We start from the raw sequence: 19,832 nt of genomic DNA on the forward strand, positions 1-19,832 counted from the left end.
AATTCAATTATGAACGAATAAAACACAGCAGTCACCCCACTTCAAGAATACAATAATTAATAAATTAAGTTATACACAGTAATCAAGAAATAATAAAAAATCTCCAATAACAGAAAATAACAAATACTCTCTAGAATCTATAAAAAATCTGCAAATCTTTCTGAAAATTGAAGAACCCGTTATTTCACGCAACGCGAAGGGTGAACACCTCTGTCCCAACTCCGCCATTTTCCCCAGGTAAATCCCCAATCGCCAGAGTCCAAGTGCTAGCTTTCCACACGATGACCATCGAGCAGACGACAGATTGCCTCCATATATCGACGACGGCCAGTAAAACGAGCGTAAAACTATTCCGACACTCGTGACGCGTTTCATTCTAGTCGCGTGTTGCGTGGACGTGCAATTACCCGGGGAACAAGAGTTTTCGAAATTACACGGCCGAGTCCACTTGACATAACGGAATTCCCGGTGCCTTTCAAACTTCCTTTTTAACCTGCCAAGTGAACCGACCTGCGAAAGGGTGTAGACGGGTCAAAAGGGGGCTCGGGGTTCCAACGATGTTGCGGAGAGTTGACCGAACTGACTCTAAACTGACTTTTGACGGTGTTTAAATTAAAACGGCAACGAGAGGCGTGATTGAATTTCGGGAAACAAGGGACGTTACGGGCCTCGTATGAAAATGTTTTCCCCGATTCGATTACGCGGACGTGAAATTAATTTCGATCGGTCGACGACGCGTTTGAACAAGTGCGTCATGCGTGCGTCACGTGAAGTCATATCATAACATAATTCGTTAGACATTTGTTATCAGCCATTCTTGCAGAAAACATACGATCAGTGTCGCGTTTGAACAGGTGCGTCATGTGTGCGTCATTCTTACTGTCGCATTTGAACAAGTGCGTCATGTATGCGTCACGTGAGGTCACATCATAACACAAGTTATTAGAGATTTGTTGTCAGTCATTCTTGCAGAAAACATACGTTCACTGTCGCATTTGAACAGGTGCGTCATGTGTGCGTCATCCTTAGTGTCGCATTTGAACAAGTGCGTCATGTATGCGTCACATGAGATCACATCATAATGCAAGTTATTAGAGACTTGTTATTAATCATTCTTGCAGAAAACATACGATCAGTGTCGCGTTTGAACAGGTGCGTCATGTGTGCGTCATCCTTAGTGTCGCATTTGAACAAGTGCGTCATGAATGCGTCACGTGAGATCACATCATAACACAAGTTACTAGAGATTTGTTATCAGTCATTCTTGCAGAAAACATACGTTCTTTGTCGCATTTAAACAGGTGCGTCATGTGTGCGTCATCCTTAGTGTCGCATTTGAACAAGTGCGTCATGTATGCGTCACGTGAGGTCACATCATAATGCAAGTTTTTAAAGATTTGTTAACAACCATTCTTTAAGAAGATCTACGTTTAGTGTCGCATTTGAACAGGTGCGTCATGAGTGTGTCACGTGAGGCCGCATCATAAAACAAGTTATTAGAAATTTATTATCAGTCATTCTTGTGGGAGAAACGTTCGTCATCGTCAGCGGTGTATCTGACAGAGGTGCGAAATGGCGTAGAAAACTCGTGGGTAGCCGGGGTCACCGCAACCAGAGATTCGCCGATCGAACAGGGCATTTAACCGAGGACAAACGGAGAGTCAGCAGGCGCCGGTTCCACCGGTATTAATAATTCGATGGAAACGGTAGGGGTTGGACCGGGTGTAACTCGGCGAAAATTAATTTGAACGGCGTCTTGACTCCATAGATTTCGACTGTCGCGGACGATCTTCGTATCGCCTCCGATGTCCAGAAACGCTCAGCAGAATCCGCCGTGGATATATCCGTGCGAATATCCTGTTCCGTTTCCCTCTAACGTGCCTTCATATTTTCTTGCGGATTTCTGCATTATTCACGCGCGAACATTTCAACCCGACGCCGCTCTTTCGTCAACCGTGAAAGCTACAGAAATACGAGCCGAAAATTTCGCTGTCCTGTCCTGTAACGCGGTCCGGGGACGAGCTTTTTCCGACCGTTCGTCGGCGAGCTTTCACCGAGGAAATCTACGCTCGTTTCTGTCACCCGGCGAATATTTATCAACGCGGTTTTATCGATGTTGTCCTTTTTTTCCGACGGCTGGACGGACTCGATAAATGAAAGTTTGCGCTGCTCGCGAAACTGTGAAAAAACGTTATAATGATATTACGGCTGGGATTTAATTCCGCGGGAATAACCTGACTAGTGGATTGTGGCGAAGTGCATTTCAATCACTGCTGATTTTCTCGTCAGATTAATCGCTGATGTAATTTAGGGATATTTTGAAGAAGTAAAGGGATCAAAAGTGTGTTTCGAGTCTAAACTACAAAAGATGCCCAGAATAGGTTCAAACTTCTCAGAATAAAAAATGTGTCACCACAATTTTATTACAAACATCCTACAAACTAACCTAGAGCTTAACCTAACCTTAAGGCGTATCACCCAAATATTTTTCCCAAGGGTCAATAAATAACAAGTAACACTGTAGATAAGACTATTGACCCAGCATTAAACTAACTCCCCAGCGATGTAGATAGTTCGAAAACAGAGAACTCGATTTTCATCTAAACGTCCAATAATCTATCCCGGTACGATATTAAACGTCTCTTTGTCCTCGGCTCAAATTTCCTATCCTGATCGGCTAGCGGCGAATACGTTAGGCTAACCGGGCATAGTCCTCGAAGTAGACGCATCGATCGTCATAAGTGAATTCGTCCGTCGGATATAACCAGAGAGACGTACTTGGAATACTTGGTGGCTCTAAGAATTTTGAGAGGACGTCTCATGAATGCAAATTAAAACGTTTACCCGTTCTCCCGCTGCGCGGATCTTTCTTCCTTCTCGTTACTTGCCTCCTGTTATATACCGAGTGTTCCTCTAATCTCGCGTCGCCTTAATTATAGTCACTGTCTAGATTTATTTCGACAATACTTATCTCATTTTTCATATCGTTAGAATGAATGTTCATTATTAAATAACAAATACGTCACATAGTATGAAATGATTTGGTGAAGGGATATATTTTTATTAATGTAGAGAGTCTGGACTCTGAGTGACATCAAGGTGGAGCTGGAGAAATATGAAAGCTAACACTGTCATCAGATGTCCACATAAAGCACCTTGGATCCAAGTCTCCAAAGATCCAATACTTTAATTTGCTATAGCACTTCGAAGAACATCTATTATATCCATGATGTCACCTATATGTGATAAAATGTCCTCGTATAAAATGATGAAAGCTAACACTGTCATCAGATGTCCACATGAAGCACCTTGGATGAGGATCCAAGTCGCCAAAGATCCAATACTTTAATTTGCTATAGCATTTCAAAGAACATTATATTCATGATGTCACCTACACGTGATAAAATGTCCTCGTATAGAATGATGAAAGCTAACACTGTCATCAGATGTCCACATGAAGCACCTTGGATGAGGATCCAAGTCGCCAAAGATCCAATACTTTAATTTGCTATAGCACTTCAAAGAACACCTATTATATCCATGATGTCACCTACACATGATAAAATGTCTTCCAGTAATTTTACACATGATTTGATTTGAAAGGACCACCCGTTATAAGTCGTCATTCGGTAGTCAATAAGTCCGCCGCACACTTAAACACTGAATAGGCGGTAAACAGGTCTCTGACATTCTTTCAGCAAACTCCCCTATCGTCAAAAAGCACGATATAGTCTCTTTGACGGACGTAAAAATAAAATCACGGATCACGGTATACTAGCCACGAAGTGTACGATTATTTAATTAGGTAGCCACTCGTCGTTGCTCGAGACGTCCCGTTGCGTTTTTCGGCGGCGAAATATAAGCCGGCTCATTAATTCCCCTAGGGCAGGCCTGTATTGTACGTTTTAACGAACTGCTCGACAGCAGGAACGCTCGTGTTTGTTGACCACTGCGGTCGGCATTGCCCGTTTTTCGCTTACATAATCCCCCATTTCCGCGGGAATTGGCCGCTAACGAAGCGAAACGGCACCGTAATCGCCCGACAAGTCCGCCCAGGCTACTAACCTAGTTATCGAAGAATTTACGAACAGGGACACAAAAATGTCCCTGTTTATTTCGGGAGAAAGAAAACACTTGGCTTCGAGACAGCGAACTGGGTGGTAGGTGAATTTCATTTGTTTCTGGGTCCATTTTTTTGGCGGACTTTTCGTGGATGGTGGGAATTGGTTTTAGAACGTGAAATTATGTTGTGGATAATGTTTAGGTTGTAGATGTTGGCAAGGTCATTGTGGTCATCGTTAAGGTTGACAAGATCATTGTGGTTTTCAAGGTTCACATAGTTGTCATAGTCATTGCGGAGGTTGTTATAGTTGATATAATATTATAGTCATTGTGGAGGTAGGCATAGTCAACATAACAGTCATCAAGGTCTTTATAGTCAGTCCTAAGGTCATTACAATTGGAGCCAAGGTTATTATAGTCATCAGTAAGGTCATCATAGTCGACGTAATCGTCATATAGTTCATCACAATAGAGATAATCATCACCAGAATCATTACATTAACTCCTAAGAACAGTACAATCAACATTAAGGTTGTTATAGTCATCATCAAGATCATCATAGTCAATGTAATCATCATATAGTTCATTACAGTAGACGTAATTATCAGCAGAGTCATCTCATTAACTCCCAAGAATAGTACAGTCAATAACAAGGTTATTATAGTCACTCACCAAGTCACTATATTCATCATAGTCATCATACAATCAATGAGAGTCATGACCAAAACTAACAAACACATCTGAGTTACCATAAGCATCATGAATCTCAACGTAGTCGTCACAGTAATTATCAAGGTTATTGTAGTCACTATCAATTTCATCATAACTATGATTAAAATCATAATATTCATCATAGTCATCATGCAGAACATCATAGTCATCGTCAAAGACATCAAAGTCATCACCAAGTTCATTATAAATTGTATCAGAATCATCAGAATCATCATAAAATCCATTGCAGTCATTATAGTCGTCATCAATGATGTTATAGTCACCACCAAAGTCATCATAATTATTATCAACGCTGTTAAAGTCATCACAACTGCAACCAGTGATATTACAGTGACCACCAAGTTCATTATAGTCATTATAAATTGTGTCATAATCATCATAATCACCATAATAGTTAATATAGTCATCATTGTCGTTATCAATGATGTTATAGGCACCAATAATGTCATCATAATTATTATCAATGCTATTAAAGTCATGACAACTGCAACCAGTGATATTATAGTCACCACCAAGTTCACTATAATCATTATAAATTGTGTCATAATCATCATAGTCACCATAAACGTTAATATAATCATCATGCTCGTTATCAATGATGTTATAGGCACCAATAATGTCATCATAATTATTATCAACACTATTAAAGTCATCACAACTGCAACCAGAGATATTATAGTCACCACCAAGTTCACTATAGTCATTCTAAATTGTGTCATAATCATCATAGTCACCATAAAAGTTAATATAATCATCATGCTCGTTATCAATGATGTTATAGGCACCAATAATGTCATCATAATTATTATCAACGCTATTAAAGTCATCACAACTGCAACCAGTGATATTATAATCACTACCAAGTTCATTATAGTCATTATAAATTGTGTCATAATCATCATAATCACCATAAAAGTTAATATAATCATCATGCTCGTTATCAATGATGTTATAGGCACCAATAATGTCATCATAATTATTATCAACGCTATTAAAGTCATCACAACTGCAACCAGTGATATTATAATCACTACCAAGTTCATTATAGTCATTATAAATTGTGTCATAATCATCATAATCACCATAAAAGTTAATACAGTCATCATGGTCGTTATCAATAATGTTATAGTCACCAATAATGTCATCATAATTATCATGAATGATATCATAGTCATCATAATCATCATCAATGCTATAATAGTCATCACCAAAGTCATCATAAATATTATCAATGTTATCATAGTCATCATAGTCATCAGTAATACCATGTTCCAAATGAAATTGCAGGTACATTACTATTTTTGTGTGTCACGGCTATAAACGTGTTGTATACCAGACTCTTATATATGCTAAATATTTCAATATCTGCTTCAGAGATTAATCGACAGGGTATTCCAATTTTCCATTCACATTTTAATCTTTCCCCAGGGTTACAAAATCAAGCAGATGCATCGCACACAATAAAAGCTTTCTCATTAACTAAAACGAATGTTATCAGCACAAATCAGAGCGCGGCCTTAACGCTTGTAAATCCACACGTTCGAATACCTTTATTTACCGATTTTATCAAATACACCGTTTCAATCGAAACCTCCAAAAAGATACCATCAGCATAATTAGCATCCCGTTCCACCGAATGCACCTACTATATTCACTATGAATTATGCTAATACGTTTTTCTCGTTCCACACGATTTTACCGCGAAATCCAATCCATCATGCACGTCCGTCTCTCAATTTGTCCTCTCGATTCGTCTGTTTCCCGTTTCCACGTTAATGCGCCCGTGTGACATAAGGTGCACGTTCGTAAATCAGCGCAAGAAAAATCAGACTTTTAAAGAAACGGTCGCGAGCCGGGTTCTTTAATGCCTGAAAGCCAGGGCGATACGATATGACAAGGATTTACTGCGCGGAAACTGAAAAGGTGAAGTGATACGTGCGATGGTTCTCATGAATGTTGCACGAGTGTTTGGATCACGGTAGCGCCCGGTATCGTGCCACGGGGATTATTAGCATATCGAAAATATCATTCGTACTCGCGTCTGTTTCCCTTTACACTGATTGCAGCCGCTATTTTATCCTTTGCTGCGACGCCATCTTCCCGACACTTTGAATAACAGCGTTACGTTGCTGCAATTTTTCAGCTTAAAGCTGATCAATCCTTCTAGGTCATGCAACATCGTTTGCTTCAAAGTAAATGGGCCAGGACTTTATTTCGTCATTTATATACTTCTTCAAATTTTCAGTACCTTACTTTTGGAGGTTTCTGCAGAGTTAAAACGTGATACATGAAATTTATATTGAAACTTTTATATGATCAACTTTTTTTGTATATGAAGTATTAAACTACAAGTGTATAACATAATTTATTACTAAACAAGTGTATAATGCATTCATACACATGTATCAAAGGATACGCGGTAACGATACGCTTGTTCACGCTCGAGCGTCACTCGAATCTGTCACTACCCAGGCGTTTTTCCTTAATAACTCAAAAACTATGCTTCAGACAGCATTTTGGTAAAGGAAAATCTTGTTCAGAATGACGTTCTCAACCACCCTCTGAAGTTATAACCCCCGACCACCCTGTATGTCTAATAAACCACCCCAAATATTACCTCAAGTATGATGTACCTATAACACCATAAGTTCCTAAATTCAGTAAACTAAAAAATCAGACTATTTAAAGCGTTACAAATCCTGTAAAAAGTGTAATCCGCATAAAAGTTCCATCAGCGATATTCGCAAAAGCGCGTAGCAATTTTCAGAAAATAAAATACAGAGCCTAAAACGGTGGTAGAATTTAATCTAACAAAATTTCCCTCTGAACTTCAACAGCTCATAAAACACGGTTGCCTACAACGTCACAGTTCAGTCTCATTCTACGCAGACTGCATCCTGTATGTACTTATCCCCGCGTACATTCTTGTATCCGTGTATATACGTTGTACATACGTGTGTAGCCCAGAAAATATATTTTCACCGTGACTCGTAAATTTCGTGCGGATAAACAGACGACTGTTTGCAGGGTCGTGAGCTCGACAACGCGGTACAAATGCGAAATTCCTAGCTGCCTCGTTCCGGAATCATCTTCATCGCGAATTTCACCGTTCGAGTAAGCGAAAGAAATTGTTTCGGTTGAATCGACTCCCCACTTAACCGCGGTTAGTTACGTCACGCGACAGACGGGGTCGATCCCCTCGAATATCGCTTCTAATTAATTGATATGGCGTTAATTATCGGATACAAAGAGTATTAATTTATTGTTCGTCTGGTTCATTGGACTGTTTGCGTAATTAGTTGGCTGCCACGCGACGCGTGAAACACCGTGCTGCGGATAATCAAGCGAAACTTCCTACCCGTATTTGATCCTGTGTACGACACTTTCGAACCTTGATACTTTTCCACGTACGATTCAATTTCTCGTTATAGTCTTAATTTTACACATTCTGTAAATTTACACTTGTCATGGATTCTTGGATTTTATTTGTTGATCATTGCAATCTTTTGGTCTTACAATTCATATTATAGCAACCTTACAAGTTTTTAGCGATGGGTTACTTCACATTTGTAGTTTCAATCCTCTGTAAGACCCAAGGAGTCTAGCATCTTCTAATTTGTCACATGGGGAGCCTTAATCTTACAGTCTGTTCAAACTATGCTATTCTAATAAATTAAGCTACCAAATATGAAGTTGCTATGAATTGAATTTTGAATGCAAATCAACGTGCAAATGGCGCACCGTTGCTCAGCGAAAGATACCTCCAGAGCGACGTAAACGCAGCCATTAGGATTATGTCATTCCAAGATCGATACAGACATGTCAATTTCGGATTCATTTGAATTGGATTTACCTCGAGATTCATGGACGGACAGTCAGTCATTGGTTGCATCTCCTGGTTCCCGTAATTATCCCTGTTAGAATCTCAATCAGAGATCCTCTTAGGATTATGGATGCAATGCACTTATGACATATCGGACCATACAAAATGCATATCGCAAGAATATTAACTGGGGAGATACATAGCTTAGTATTTCACGTCTGGTATTTACTAAACAGCTCTAAAATGATTAATGTTACTTTATAGAATAGTAAAGGAACATATTTTGTGTTGTTTTTAGTATTTTATTTGTATTGTATCTCATAGGTACCTCATAGGTAAAAATGACTCACAGGTTACAAAATTTATAGGTTAGAAAACTATTACTACAATTTTAAAATGAAACAAACTATATAATAATTGTATTTTATAATCAAAACATAATATTTGGAAATAAAATGAATTCCTAGAAGTTGTATGATGTAGGTTATAAAATTTATAGGTTAGAAACTGTTGGTACAATTTTAAAATTAATAATGAACATTGCTCTAGCAATTGCACCTTGCAATTCATAAATTATATTTCTAAATAGAAGACATTGACAGAAATTATATAATATAGGTTAGAAACTGTTGGTACAATTTTAAAATTAATAATGAACATTGCTCTAACAATTGCACCTTGCAATTCATAAATTATATTTCTAAATAGAAGACATTGACAGAAATTATATAATATAGGTTAGAAACTGTTGGTACAATTTTAAAATTAATAATGAACATTGCTTTAACAATTGCACCTTGCAATTCATAAATTATATTTCTAAATAGAAGACATTGACAGAAATTATATAATATAGCTTAGAAACTGTTGGTACAATTTTAAAATTAATAATGAACATTGCTCTAACAATTGCACCTTGCAATTCATAAATTATATTTCTAAATAGAATTCATTTTTAAAAATCATATATTATAGGTTAAAAAAGTTTCTTAAAAAGTTGGTCAAAAAAGTTGTTTAATTTTTAACAATCATATATTATAGGTTAAAGAAGTTACTTAAAAAGTTGGTCAAAAAAATTATTTAATTTTTAAAAATCAAATATTATAGGTTAAAAATGTTTCTTAAAAAGTTGGTCAAAAAAGTTGCTTAATTTTTAAAAATCACATATTATAGGTTAAAAAAGTTTCTTAAAAAGTTGTTTAATTTTTAAAAATCATATGTTATAGGTTAAAAAAGTTTCTTAAAAACTTGGTCAAAAAAATTGTTTAATTTTTAAAAATCATATATTATAGGTTAAAAAAGTTTCTTAAAAAGTTGTTTAATTTTTAACAACCATATATTATAGGTTAAAGAAGTTACTTAAAAAGTTGGTCAAAAAAGTTATTTAATTTTTAAAAATGATATATTATAGGTTAAAAAAGTTTCTCAAAAACTTTGTCAAAAAAGTTGTTTAATTTTAAAGGAAATCAAGTGTAAATAATTCAGTAAATAATTGAGTGTATAAATATAGACAACGTTGAAGTACTCGATTCGAATTATGGATCACCACGACACAAAGGAACAAAAGCCGGAAGCACGCATCCTAAACGTCAGATAAATTTCTCTTAAACACTATCTTCCGCTACATTAATAATTTATAAAACACCTTAAGCTTCGGTGTTAGGTGCGTCATGCATGATTCATCCGCGAGGAAAGCTTCTTCGCGAGGTCTACAAAGGGTGGTTCGTCTAGGGTGAGATTAAAACGCGGCCAGGCTAATGATCCAAGAAAGCGAGAATTAAAATGAGAACCGAGAGAAAGGCAAAATTAAAAGCGAAAAAGGGCGATGATATTCTACAATTGTCCGTTTTGCTGTCTCTCAAGTATCATAAGATTTTTTTATTAACGCCATTCTTCCTTTCCGGATAAAAAGAACGAATTTTAATAATTATCGAAGTATCGGTTCTCCTTTAACTTTCTTATAAATGTACTTTTGAACAAGGGATGTTTTATCCGTAATAAGATTTTTTTATTAACGCCATTCTTCCTTTCCGAATACAAAGAACCAATTTTAATAATTATCGAAGTATCGGTTCTCCTTTAACGTTCTTATAAATGTACTTTTGAACAAGGGATGTTTTATCCGAGCGAAAAATGCAAGAAATTTCACCAATTCATCTCTGTCGAAAGGTTAACTTTCTAACGAAGACGAGCTTCTCCGTACTTGAATTAACCAGTTTTCTCGTCGCCCTTTAATTAATTATTCTTGTTAACCCCGGTCTTTTTCTGTTTGTCCTTTCGACGTCAATCACCCTTGTTTATTGGCCGTCCTCAACTTTATTATCCTTTTCTTGCAGCGTCACTTTGCGACGTGGTCTTCAACAGTGACTCGACGAAAACGGGAGTGGTCACGTCGCCGGGATATCCGAATCCTTATCCACCGAGGACACACTGTACATACGATTTTCAAGGACGGGGCAAGGAACGGGTCCAAGTGGTGTTTCAGGATTTGAACTTGTACCACACCTCCAACGGAGCGAACGAGTAAGTTTTATTCATTTTTTTTTATAAGTGTTCTTTCGGTAATTTGATATCTGAAACGTGATACTTTGTAAATTGATATTACCTTGAACATATGTATACATGTGTGTATGTATGTATCATATGTGTAATGTAACATTATGTTGAACATATGTGTGCATATGTGTAATGTATCATTACCTTGAACATATGTGTACATATGTGTAATGTACCATATTACCTTGAACATATGTATGCATATGTATAATGTATCATATTACCTTGAACATATGTATACATATGTGTATGAATGTATCATATTACCTCGAACATATGTATACATACGTACGTGTATGTATAATCATATGTGTAACATATGATATTACCTTGAACATATGATACATATGTGTATGAATGTATCATATTACCTTGAAAATATGTATACATATGTGTACATATGTATCATATATCAATGTATGATGTTACCTTGAACATATGTATACATATGCACGTGTATGTATAATCATATGTGTAACATGTGATATTACCTTGAACATATGTATACATATGTATCTACATGTATGTATTACACACGTAAAATATAACCTTGAATATCCAAATGAATAACTAACAAAATGAAGACCCAAGTCTGACAAAACCTACTACCTCGAATATTAAAATAAATGACTAATAAAATGAAGAAACAAATCTGACGAAGACACGCATCGTTAAATAAATAGGATACATGTATTATACAGAAATCCGTGAAAAAAAGTCCGTCTAAAATCTCTTGGCCAACTTGAACACAGTGTTCACCCTTAAGGGGACTCACCCCGTTGTGCAAACACTCATAACCACCACTTGGCTCCAGCGGCGTTCGTATTTCTAAAATCTTCACTTTTCAAACATCGTACATTTCACTTCCACCCTGTCTCCGGAGAGAAATCATTTCTCCTGCTTATAATGTAAGAGGACACAGCGAAATCCACGAAACGGAATGAAAATTGATTGTACGGACCTGAATGAAATACTGAATAACGCAAATATTGAAGAAATCTGGCAGGTTGAAATAAGCATATTTCAACGGGGGAGAATTAAATAGTTATTTCGTTTCAATTTTTGCGCCTGGGAAATCACTGTAATTGGATGAAAATAAACTGTGGGGGAACTCTTTTCTTACTTTGGAAGAATTTTATAGATGTTCTAGGTGGAGGGGGTCAAATTTGAAATTTTGGGGATTTTGGGAATTTGGGGATTTGAGGATTTGGGAATTTTGGGATTTGGGGGATTTGAGATTTGGGGGATTTGGGATTTGGGGGATTTGGGATTTGGGGGATTTGGGATTTGGGGGATTTGGGATTTGGGACGCGTGGAATTTGGAACGCGTGGGATTTGGGACGCATGGGGTTTGGGACGCGTGGGATATTGCACGCGTGGAATTTGGGACGCGTATGATTTGGGACGCGTGGGATTTGGGACGCGTGGGATTTGGAACGCGTGGGATTTGGGACGCGTGGGATTTGGGACGCGTGGGATTTGGGACGCGTGGGATTTGGGACGCGTGGGATTTGGGACGCGTGGGATTTGGGACGCGTGGAATATGGGACGCGTAGGATTTGGGACGCGTGGGATTTGGGAGATTTGGGATTTGGGACGCGTGGGATTTGGGACGCGTGGGATTTGGAACGCGTGGAATTTCGAACGCGTGGGATTTGGGACGCGTGGAATTTGGAACGCGTGGGATTTGACATATGTGGGATTTGGGGTTATGTGGGATTTGGGGACATGTGGAATTTGGGGAATTTAGGATTTGAGGCAATTGGGATTTGGTGAATTTGGGATTTGGGGAATTTGGAAACTTTGGAATTTTGTGAAATTAGAGGCTTGAAAATCCTACTGATTTTTGAACATACAATTTCTTACACCTAAGAACTTACAAACTTAAAAATTTTAAAATTAAGAAAATGTTTTTATATATCTTTTTAACAATTGAATCTCGCATTCAACGAGGTATCTTTGATGATACAATGACTTCTCGTCAGCTTTAAAAGTACGCGTGTTTTATATCCCCAATCTCTTTCTCGTTCATTCAATCAATTATAATTTGCCGCCAGTGATCGTAGAATGTACGATTAAAAGCGAATTGAATTACTTTATCGAGCATCGAGGCGTTCCGTAACGCTTCATATCTTCTAATTAATCAATCGTCAGGATTCCTTTAATCAGTCAATATGAACGAGACAATGATCGAATTAAATAATTTAGTGACTGTGAAAATGAGAGGCCGGCGAATTAATTATACGATCTTTTTTTTCTACCGATCTTTGGTTTCGCGTTTTGTAACGCTCTTTGCGTTTGAATTTCCCGCTATTTTTACATGTAATGGCGGTGAGTGTAAGTCATTTTCATGTTTTAATATTTACAGACTTTTAACTTTTTATTACTTCCACTTTATAAATATTTAAAATTTTCTAACTGAGGTGAATTGGTAAAATTGAAATTATTTTTTAATTTACAAATTTCAAATTTGTTGAATTATTAAATTTCCAAACTAAAAAATCCCTATATTCGAAATGAAATAATAACGTTAAATAAAGAAATAAAAGGCCCCAGCAGGAATTTATAAAGTTTTGATACGAAGGTTCTTGCAGAAAATTAAAAAGCTGTCTGCGATTGTTATACAAGTTCCACGCCGAAGTTCAACAATTTTCATCAAACGAATCCTTAGAAAGAAGCTTAAATAAAGCGATGGAAACAAAGCTGAGCCGAATAACGATACCTGCCTGGAAAGTTAATGAAACTTTCCCTTAAAATAAAATGTACAGAATTAATTAATTAAACGAACGTCCGTCTCGTATTGCTTGCAGCGTGTTCGAGTGAAATAAAGTTACAAACTTTCCGATCGATAAAAACGTCGTAAGCTTCCGTTTACCGTCTCGAAAATTGTTTCCCGATATTTTGTGTATCGGTTCGGCCGGAAAAAAAGTACACGTTTGTCAATTCTCGCTTTCGGGACTGTCTCTTCGTGTTCTCTTCGCAGCTGAACGGTGTGCACGAGTGACGTGTGAAATGATGCGTGAACAATTTTGGATAGAAAAATTGTTTAGGATGGTTGAATCATTTTTTTATGATTGCTGATTGTATGATTGATGAAACATGTAATTAATAATGTGTGTAATAATAATTGTAATATATAATGTAACATGCAATGTAACATGTATAACATCATATAATATAACATGCAATATAACATGAACAATAACATGCATTATAACATGAACAATAATATGCAATATAACATGCAATATAACATGAATAATAACATGCAATGTAACATGTATAATAACATATAATATAACATGCAATATAACATGAACAATAACATGCATTATAACATGAACAATAATATGCAATATAACATGTATAACAACATATAATGTAACATGCAATATAACATGTATAATAACATATAATATAACATGCAATATAACATGAACAATAACATGTATAATAACATATAATATAACATGCAATATAACATGTATAACAACATATAATGTAACATGCAATATAACATGTATAATAACATATAATATAACATGCAATATAACATGTATAACAACATATAATGTAACATGCAATATAACATGTATAATAACATATAATATAACATGCAATATAACATAAACAATAATATGCAATATAATATGTATAACAACATATAATTTAACATGCAATATAACATCAACAATAACATGCAATATAACACGTTTAATAACATGTAATATAACATGCAATATAACATGCAATATAGCATGAATAATGACATGCAATATAACATGCAATATAGCATGAATAATGACATGCAATATAACATGCAATATAGCATGAATAATGACATGCAATATAACATGCAATATAACATGAATAATGACATGCAATTTTACATGCAATATAACATGAATATGAACATGCAATATAACATGCAGTATAACATGAATAATAACATGCAATGTAACATGCAATATAACATGAATAATACCATGTAATATAACATGAATAATAACATGCAATATAACATAAATAATAACATGCAATATAACATGATTAATAACATATACCATAACATGCAATATAACAAGTAACACAACATTAATAACCCTATTAAAGTGCATTATACTGCCACAATATTCTACCACAATTGCTCATCTAAATTTATTACATCTACCCTCACATAATTTGTATAATCTTGCCAATCTTAAATCAAGCAAACTTCACCACAACTTCTCCCCCGTAGAATGCAAAACTTCCATTCGCATACGCACATGGGTACACGAATTATGTAATTCCCTTCTGCTTACCGCGTATGAACCCAGTAATCCAATATGCTCGACTTAACTAACTATTGTCGTAGATCTAACTAGACTTCGTTAACCGTCACCTTTAAGGGATAGTTCAGATTTCGAACAGAGTTGTACGTGACTTTTCACAAAGTTACTATCTAATTGAAAGCTTTTGGCAAAGGTGAATCACGTTCATAAATTTGTCTGTAAGGGAGAAATCGATTCTTCATTTTACTTTGCTTCTCCGGGAAATTTTGAAGATTTGTGTATTTAACATTCGTTTTAGAGTTTGTGGAATATTTGGAAAATTTTCTGTGTACAACAGTGACCTAGGATTTAATCTTAGAAAAATTGTATTTGAAGAGATAAGAATAAGTACAAGTTTGGTAAAAATTTTTTGATCAATTTTGGAAAAGAAATTATAGAAAATTTATAACAAATTTTCAAGAATAAAGTGTGACCTATTTGACAAAAATTTTTAGACCAATTTTCGAAGAGAAATTATGAAAAATTGATAACAAATTTTCAAGAATAAAGTGTGACCTATTTAACAAAAATTTGTAGACCAATTTTCGAAAAAAAATTATGAAAAATTGATAACAAACTTTCAAGAATAAAGTGTGACCTATTTGACAAAAATTTTTAGACCAATTTTCGAAGAGAAATTATGAAAAATTGATAACAAATTTTCAAGAATAACCTGACCTCTTTTAATGTTATTCGAGTAATTTCAGAAGAGCAGATGTCACGAGTTGCCACGTAAACATCAATTTTAATTAAAGATAAAATTTGTAAAACCTTCTTGTGAGCTTATAAAACTTATTTTTGTACAAGGTACACCAGGGAAATTTTGCACCCTCTTACTTCACCCTGGAACACTTCATTTCCGTTTTACTTCCCACGTTCACATATTTACATTAAAAATTATCTCCACATACTGCATTAAAATTAAAATTTCTTCCATTTTTACTGCTATTAAAATTCTGAATAAATATATTTCTCATGTTAACATCATTTTTAACTAACCACTATAATCATGTACCTTGCATAAATATATTTAAACAAATATAAAAGGTGTACTATTAAATATACTCTCAATTCAATTAATTTTCCTTACAAGAGTTAATATGTTAATTTAAAATAAATCAACACTAAAATTGAAGCTAAATTTGCTGGGGTACTACCCCAATATTAAATTAGTTAAGTAATAAATTTTTTTGGTTTCAATGTATGATATATGAATTTCAGACCTAACTTATAAAAGTGTTCGACATATAACTAAAGTTATAAAATAAAAGTTTGACAGTTAATGGTTGACGATAGCTCACCCAGTTATTTACCGAGCTGAACTGGTTGCACGGGGACGATGTTACGCATGATTATCTTGATTTTCCCGAAACGTAGAACAATTACGTGTTCAGAGAAACATTACTCGAGCAACCGCACGATGAAACATGCCAGCGGCAATTAAACAACGTTTAAGGTCAGGCACGTGGAAAATGAACGAGGAGATGACCAATCGCAATTGCTGTGTTGTCAGGAAAGCGTTATACCGAGATTCTCCGAATACTGTGGCTAAACGGGCATACCTTTTCGATTTATGCTATCGTACTTTAAAGATACGTATTGTGCAAATTGCTCGTGACGTGTAATGAAATTTCGTTAGGCTCTTCTTATTTATTATTTTTGTATTTTGGTATTGTTTTGTGTTTTCGGAATTTTTGAGAACGTGGTGGGCAATTTGGGAAATTGTGGATTGGAGAGTTTTCGTTGGTAGATTAGAATTTGGGAAATTTAGAATTTGGGTCATTTAGAATCTGGAAAATTTAGAAATTGGATCATTTAGAATTTGTGAAATTTAGAAATTGGGAAAATATGGAATCTGGGAAATTTACAAATTGGGTCATTTAGAATTTGGGAAATTTAGAAATTGGGAAAATATGGAATTTGGGAAATTTAGAAATTGGATGATTAAAATTTGGGTCATTTAGAATCTGGGAAATTTAGAAATTGGGTCATTTAGAATTTGGGAAATTAAAAATTTGGATGATTAGAATTTGGGAAATTTAGAAATTGGGAAAATATGGAATTTGGGAAATTTAGAAATTGGGTCATTTAGAATTTGGGAAATTAAAAATTTGGATGATTAGAATTTGGGAAATTTAGAAATTGGGAAAATATGGAATCTGGGAAATTTAGAAATTGGGTCATTTAGAATTTGGGAAATTAAAAATTTGGATGATTAGAATTTGGGAAATTTAGAAATTGGGAAAATATGGAATCTGGGAAATTTAGAAATTGGGTCATTTAGAATTTGGGAAATTTAGAAATTGGGAAAATATCGAATTTGGGAAATTTAGAAATTGGGAAAATATGGAACCTGGGAAATTTAAAAATTGGGAAAATATGGAATCTGGGAAATTTAGAAATTGGGAAAATATGGAATTTGGGAAGTGTGCGTCACAACTGCGTCACGAGAGTGTCAGTGTGTCACGAATGCGTCACGAATGCGTCACGAGTCAAGTGCGACATTAGTGCGTCACGAGTGCGTCACGAATGCTTCACGAATTAAGTGCGTCATGACTGCGTCGCGAGTGCGTCACGAATGCTTCACGAATTAAGTGCGTCATGCGTGCGTCACGAGTGCGTCACGAGTCGAGTTTAGAAGTTCGGAAAATTTAGAAACTTGAGAAATTTGAAATTTGGAAAATTTGTAAATTTCCCACCATTCTTCAATTGTCCAAATTTCATCCAAACCATTAAAAACTACAAATTAAATAAAAAAAATAAAATTTCATATTCCACTAAACCCCATCTCAGAATCTCATCAATTTAATTTCCATAAGACTTGAACAAGCTTCCAATCGTTCTACAACTCCCGAAGACAATTACAAATCACAAACTCTTTTGTAAAAATCGAATAGTAACTTTCAATAAAGCGCAAAAAGTTTCATCCATAAATCGGATCTCAGTCCTTTAAATTCATGGAAACGAAATAATGAATCCGATATCTTTTCATCGTGCGACAACATTAAATGAAATGTGTAATGGAAAGCCGAGATTTATCGTTAAAACAACCGTATCAACAACGAATCAGTGTACACTGTCTATTTACATTCTTTAATTACGTTCCGTTGAAATTTCCGTGCGATTAAAACTCGCATCGGGCTATATCGCTGCCCGGACGAAACGAACTTCACAGAGATATTCCCCGGTGCGATTTGCTTGTCTCTAAAATCGTGAAAATACATTCGGCCGTTCAATTTTTTCACAATTTCATTATTTCGCGATCGGATTTCGTTGCGTACACGCATTGTGAAGGGAATTATGCATTCGACAACAAACCAATTCCGCGTTCATAAAATATTCATACATGTTTTTGATCCTTTATTATTGTTCGAGTGATAAACATTTTTTAAAATAATTAATGTTTCGTTGCTGGATCAAATTCGTTTCACCATCTTCAATTACTCTGTTTCGTAAAATATTATTTCGTTGGATTAATTTAATTCGAATATTCAAATATTTTTGACAACACTGCAGAAATTTTAGTAATTAACTCTTCTAATTATATGACAAACCAGTAAAAAATTGAATATGTTGTACCCTTATGGCACGCTGCTCTTTGAAGCACATTTTAAATAAAAATAAACCAGCAAGCTAAGCAGAGAATTTTTAATACAAAATATGGAGGAAAACCTTTTTATTATTTAACATAAAAGCGAGTTGAGCGCTGGGTTAAAATAGACACACAAGTTATGAACATAACCTTAAAAAATACCCTTTAACTTCATTTACTTTTTGTACTTCTTTACTTAACAAGTTTTAATTTAATTATTAATCTTATTATTGAATTTATATTCTTGTTTACTTATTTCATTTTTAAAAACCAGGGCTATTTGATATTAACCTCGTGACCTACAATTTCCTCGACAGTTACGTCAGTTCCAATCATTATAAGGATATTTTAAATTCATAGGATTTTGAATGTGCAAATTATAGTTGGTATTAAATTTCAAAGCCAGACACAGTGCAAATACGATTTAGGTTTATTGTCTTTGGGGTGTAATGTGCGTCACAAGTGCATTACGAGTGTGTCATGGTGCGTCATAGTGCGTCACGAGTGTATCATGAGTGCGTCTCGAATGCGTCATGAGTGCGTCACGAGACAAGTGCGACATGATTGCGACATGAGTGCGTCATGATTGCGTCACAAGTCAATTGCGTCGTGAGTGCGTCACGGGAAATATGGAATTTGGGAAATTTAGAATCTGGGAAATTTAGATAATGGATCATTTAGAATTTGGGAAATTTAGAATTTGGATGATTAGAATTTGGAAATTTTAGAAATTGGGAAAATATGGAATTTGGGA

The 19,832-nt window shown here is 35.3% G+C and overlaps 1 protein-coding gene across 2 annotated transcripts in view; it reads left to right on the forward strand.

Moving 5' to 3' along the window:
- The window catches only part of Sol1, a 718,219-nt gene that overhangs the window by 620,000 nt on the left and 78,387 nt on the right, over positions 1–19,832 (forward strand). For both annotated transcript variants that reach the window (XM_076539295.1, XM_076539296.1), the window contains exon 9: positions 10,954–11,140. In XM_076539295.1, coding sequence (XP_076395410.1) covers positions 10,954–11,140 — 187 coding nt within the window. The remainder of the gene's footprint in view (positions 1–10,953; positions 11,141–19,832) is intronic.

This window comes from Megachile rotundata, chromosome 13, assembly GCF_050947335.1.
Source record: "Megachile rotundata isolate GNS110a chromosome 13, iyMegRotu1, whole genome shotgun sequence".
Lineage (NCBI taxonomy): Eukaryota > Metazoa > Arthropoda > Insecta > Hymenoptera > Megachilidae > Megachile > Megachile rotundata.